This window comes from Lethenteron reissneri, chromosome 63 (assembly GCF_015708825.2).
Source record: "Lethenteron reissneri isolate LAM-NWPU_2019-01 chromosome 63, ASM1570882v1, whole genome shotgun sequence".
NCBI lineage: Eukaryota > Metazoa > Chordata > Hyperoartia > Petromyzontiformes > Petromyzontidae > Lethenteron > Lethenteron reissneri.
The window spans coordinates 3,828,413-3,833,446 of record NC_083841.1 but is presented as its reverse complement, the minus strand read 5'-3'; the positions used below and the strand labels follow the sequence as shown (position 1 = coordinate 3,833,446).

At 61.7% G+C, this 5,034-nt stretch overlaps 1 protein-coding gene across 1 annotated transcript; it reads left to right on the top strand.

Moving 5' to 3' along the window:
- Window positions 1-733: 733 nt before the first annotated feature.
- On the top strand, window positions 734-1,179 carry LOC133358752 (ataxin-8-like; the record flags this gene model as incomplete). The annotated part of the gene is made up of 2 exons (XM_061577197.1): window positions 734-776; window positions 920-1,179. Coding segments are annotated over 2 exons (303 nt in total), but the record flags the coding sequence as incomplete, so codon positions are not given.
- Window positions 1,180-5,034: the final 3,855 nt, after the last annotated feature.

Below are 5,034 nucleotides of genomic sequence, written 5' to 3'. Positions count from 1 at the left end.
GAGTAGTTAGAATAGCAACGACTCCATTGGGTAGTTAGAATAGCAACGACTCCATTGGGTAGTTAGAATAGCAAGGAATCTATTGCGTAGTTATAATAGCAACGACTCCATTGGGTAGTTAGAATAGCAGGGAATCTATTGATTAGTTAGAATAGCAATTACTTTATTGCTTAGTTGGAATATCAACGACTCTATTGGGTAGTTAGAATAGCAAGGAATCTATTGCGTAGTTATAATAGCAACGACTCCATTGGGTAGTTAGAATAGCAGGGAATCTATTGATTAGTTAGAATAGCAATTACTTTATTGCTTAGTTGGAATATCAACGACTCTATTGGGTAGTTAGAATAGCAATGACTCTATTGCGTAGTTAGAATACCAAGTAATCTATTGGGTTGTACAACGAGTCAAGCTAACGCGAGAACAAAGAGAATAACAACGCAAAGGCGGACGCTTTGAAATTGAAACGACTTGAACGACGGGTCGCTGTCGCTCAGACCAAGTTGTCCAACTCGTGAAGGGGGGTTGGGGAATTTCTCAAAATCAACCCCACAATCGGCGATCTTGCCACCACCGCAGCAGCAGCAGGAGCAGCAGCAGCAGCAGCAGGAGCAGCAGCAGCAGCAGCAGGAGCAGCAGCAGCAGCAGCAGGAGCAGCAGCAGCAGCAGCAGGAGCAGCAGGAGCAGCAGCAGCAGCAGCAGGAGCAGCAGCAGCAGCAGCAGGAGCAGCAGCAGCAGCAGCAGGAGCAGCAGCAGCAGCAGCAGGAGCAGCAGGAGCAGCAGCAGCAGCAGCAGGAGCAGCAGGAGCAGCAGCAGCAGGAGCAGGAGCAGCAGCAGCAGCAGGAGCAGCAGCAGCAGGAGCAGCAGCAGCAGCAGCAGCAGCAGGAGCAGGAGCAGCAGCAGCAGGAGCAGCAGCAGCAGGAGCAGGAGCAGCAGGAGCAGCAGCAGCAGGAGCAGCAGCAGCAGGAGCAGCAGCAGCAGGAGCAGCAGCAGCAGGAGCAGCAGCAGCAGGAGCAGCAGCAGCAGCAGCAGCAGCAGGAGCAGCAGCAGCAGGAGCAGCAGCAGCAGCAGCAGCAGCAGGAGCAGCAGCAGCAGGAGCAGCAGCAGCAGCAGCAGGAGCAGCAGCAGCAGCAGCAGGAGCAGCAGCAGCAGGAGCAGCAGCAGCAGCAGCAGCAGGAGCAGCAGCAGCAGGAGCAGCAGCAGCAGCAGGAGCAGCAGCAGCAGCAGGAGCAGCAGCAGCAGCAGCAGCAGCAGGAGCAGCAGCAGCAGCAGCAGCACCGCTTGATCGTGTGCGGTGTTGTAAAGTTGTTGGTACTACCACCTCGCTTTCTCTTCCACCAGCAGGGCATGGGGGCTAGCAATGCGGGGGCTTCGCCTCTAGCTCTATCGCGTCGGAGTGACGACGAGTGGAGGGGGGGGGGGGCATATTCTTGGTTCTTTCGGTAAAGTCACGTAGAAGGGAAATAATACAATAATAAAACATAAAATAATTCTCACGACGTTTCGGCCACAACGCAAGCAGCCGTCCTCAGGTGAAGAACAGAGCTGTCGGAAAGACAGACCTGTCTTTGGTCTGTCGGGGGGGGGGGGGGGCGGGCAGAGCTTTGTGACGTCATATTTGAGGGGGGATCTGACTTTGTGTGACGAAGGGGGGGGGGGGGTCAAAAATCGTCAAAAATCGCGTGACGTCATTTATGGACGGCCCCTTATAATACAATTATCATTAGAACGCCGATTGTCTGCTGCGCCTGCCGTGTAGAAACTTTGAGAATCCTTGGTGATAAAGCGCTTAACAAATGGAACGCACTTGTATCAATGAGTCTCATCACGGCGGATACGCTCACCAATCCTCTGTCTCCTGGATGGATTTCAGAGTCCGACTTCCACCCCCCCCCCCACCACGAGCCCAGTCTTGGGGGGGGGGGGGGGGCTCTTAGCGGCCGTACAACGCACGGGTCACCCAGCGGTCGTACCCCCCCTCCCCCACCACCGTCTTTGAAGATTGCAATCCCCCAGTGATGCGGCTGCCCCTCCCCCCTCACCTCCCCTACCTACCCCCCCGGTGTAATTGTGAATCCCGACGTTAGTGCCCCGCTTAATGAATTGCTCTGCGACAAACGGCACAGCCTCCATCTGCTCGACATCGTGAGCGGCCGAGGCGGCGACGTCGTGAAGGAGAGAAGGAAGGGAAGTGATCAGAGACGCGTTTTGTTTTCCTACGCAAACAATCGCGTGTACAGACGCGGTGGTGACTGAACAAACCCGACCCCACCACCACCACCGCCAACCACCACCAACAACACCAACACCACCACCGCCAACCACTACCAACACCACCACCAACACCACCACCGCCAACCAACACCAACACCACCAACAACACCACCACTCGTGCTGATGGAGAACTCCAAACACCGTGGGTGCTGCTGGGTGACAGTTCGCTACATTGGGTGAGCGGTGGAGGTGGAGGAGGTGGTGGTGGGTGGGGTGGAGGAGGAGGGGGTGGGTGGGGGTGGGGGTGGGTGGGGGTGGGTGGGGGTGGAGGAGGTGCGGGTGGGTGGGGGTGGAGGAGGTGGGGGGTGGAGGAGGTGGGGGTGGGTGGGGGTGAGGAGGTGGGGGTGGGTGGGGGTGGAGGAGGAGGGGGTGGGTGGGGGTGGAGGAGGTGGGGGTGGATGGGGGTGGAGGAGGAGGGGGTGGGTGGGGGTGGAGGAGGTGGGGGTGGGTGGGGATGGAGGAGGTGGGAGGAGGTGGGGGTGGGTGGGGGTGGGTGGGGGTGGGTGGGGGTGGAGGAGGTGGGGGTGGGTGGGGGTGGGGGAGGTGGGGGTGGGTGGGTGGGGGTGGAGGAGGTGGGGGTGGGTGGGATGGAGGAGGTGGGAGGAGGTGGGGGTGGGTGGGGGTGGAGGAGGTGGGGTGGGTGGGGGTGGAGGAGGTGGGGGTCGGTGGGGGTGGAGGAGGTGGGGGTGGGTGGGGGTGGGTGGGGGTGGAGGAGGTGGGGGTGGGGGGGTGGAGGAGGTGGGGGTGGGTGGGGGTGGGTGGGGGTGGAGGAGGTGGGGGTGGGTGGGGGTGGAGGAGGTGGGGTGGGTGGGGGTGGGTGGGGGTGGAGGAGGTGGGGGTGGGTGGGGGTGCAGGAGGGTGGGGGTGGGTGGGGGTGGGGGAGGTGGGGGTGGGTGGGGTGGAGGAGGTGGGGGTCGGTGGGGTGGAGGAGGTGGGGGTGGGTGGGGTGGAGGAGGTGGGGGTGGGTGGGGTGGAGGAGGTGGGGGTGGGTGGGGTGGGTGGAGGTGGGTGGGGGTGGAGGAGGTGGGAGGAGGTGGGGGTGGGTGGGGGTGGAGGAGGTGGGGGTGGGTGGGGGTGGAGGAGGTGGGGGTGGGTGGAGGAGGTGGGAGGAGGTGGGGGTGGGTGGGGGTGGAGGAGGTGGGTGGGGGGTGGGGGAGGTGGGGGTGGGTGGGGATGGAAGAGGTGGGGGTGGGTGGGGGTGGAGGAGGTGGGTGGAGGTGGGTGGGGGTGGGGGAGGTGGGTGGGTGGGTGGGGGTGGAGGAGGTGGGGGTGGGTGGGGGTGGAGGAGGTGGGTGGGGGTGGGGGTGGGTGGGGATGGAGGAGGAGGTGGAGGTGGGTGGGGGTGGGTGGGTGGGGGTGGAGGAGGTGGGGGGTGGGTGGGGGTGGAGGAGGTGGGGGTGGGTGGGGGTGGGTGGGGGAGGTGGGGGGTGGGTGGGGGTGGAGGAGGTGGGTGGGGGTGGGGGGAGGTGGGGGTGGGTGGGGGGTGGAGGAGGTGGGGGTGGGTGGGGGTGGAGGAGGTGGGGGTGGGTGGGGTGGAGGAGGTGGGGGTGGGTGGGGGTGGAGGAGGTGGGGGTGGGTGGGGTGGAGGAGGTGGGGGTGGGTGGGGTGGAGGAGGTGGGGGTGGGTGGGGGTGGAGGAGGGTGGGTGGGGTGGGGGTGGAGGAGGGTGGGGGTGGGTGGGGGTGGAGGAGGAGGGGGGTGGGTGGGGGTGGAGGAGGTGGGTGGGGGTGGAGGAGGTGGGAGGAGGTGGGGGTGGGTGGGGGTGGAGGTGGGGGTGGGTGGGGGTGGAGGAGGTGGGAGGAGGTGGGGGTGGGTGGGGGTGGAGGAGGTGGGGGTGGGTGGGGGTGGGGGAGGAGGGGGTGGGTGGGGGTGGGTGGGGGTGGGGGAGGAGGGGGTGGGTGGGGTGGGTGGGGGTGGGGGAGGAGGGGGTGGGTGGGGGTGGGGGAGGTGGGGGTGGGTGGGGGTGGAGGAGGTGGGTGGGGAGGAGGAGGAGGGGACCGGGTTGGAGCATGGAGGAGGAAAGGGGGACAACAGACTAAACACAAAAGGCAGTTCTAATCAAATGAGTTCGTCAATCTAGTGCGTAGCTCCTGTGTGCTTCCCAACATCGCAAGGAAGAGCGCTTTCCACAGCCGCAGAAGCGCATCTGAAAGCGTCACGTGATGCGTTGGTCACCGCCTTTGTTCGATGTCCGAGCCACAAAGCTGAACGTTGAGCCCTTGGCAGCAGTTGTCTGACCATACGTCATTCATGGCCTGCTACTGCAGGGTTATGCTGTCACCTTCGACCGTATCATAATAACATTTTCAGTGACTTCATATTCTTAGGGTTTTTTTTCGGTAAAGTCACGTAGGTAAAAACATTAAAAAGTAAAATAAAATAAAAAAAAATACAAATGTTTTTACCTACGTGACTTTACCGAAAAAAAAAACCTGAGAATATGAATCATTGCAGTCACGAAAGCTTCAAATCTAGAATTTTCAGTGACTTCTCAATCCATCAAATAGACGAGCGGCTACCCGCTGAACCATACTTCACAACGCTGGTGAGCGTGATGAAGGGACGGGGTGGGTTGTGGAAGAATTGAACGTGGGGCATGGGTGGCGGTTTCCAGGAATTCTTTCTAGATTCATCATTTCGCCACAGGACGTTGAGTCGCCCTGGCCGGGAACGGAACTTGGGGAGGTCCCAGGTTTGGCAGCGTGGCGCTCCCTCGCTGCCGTCAACTCGAAGCGCCCTGGTGGCTTGCTGGGTGATGACG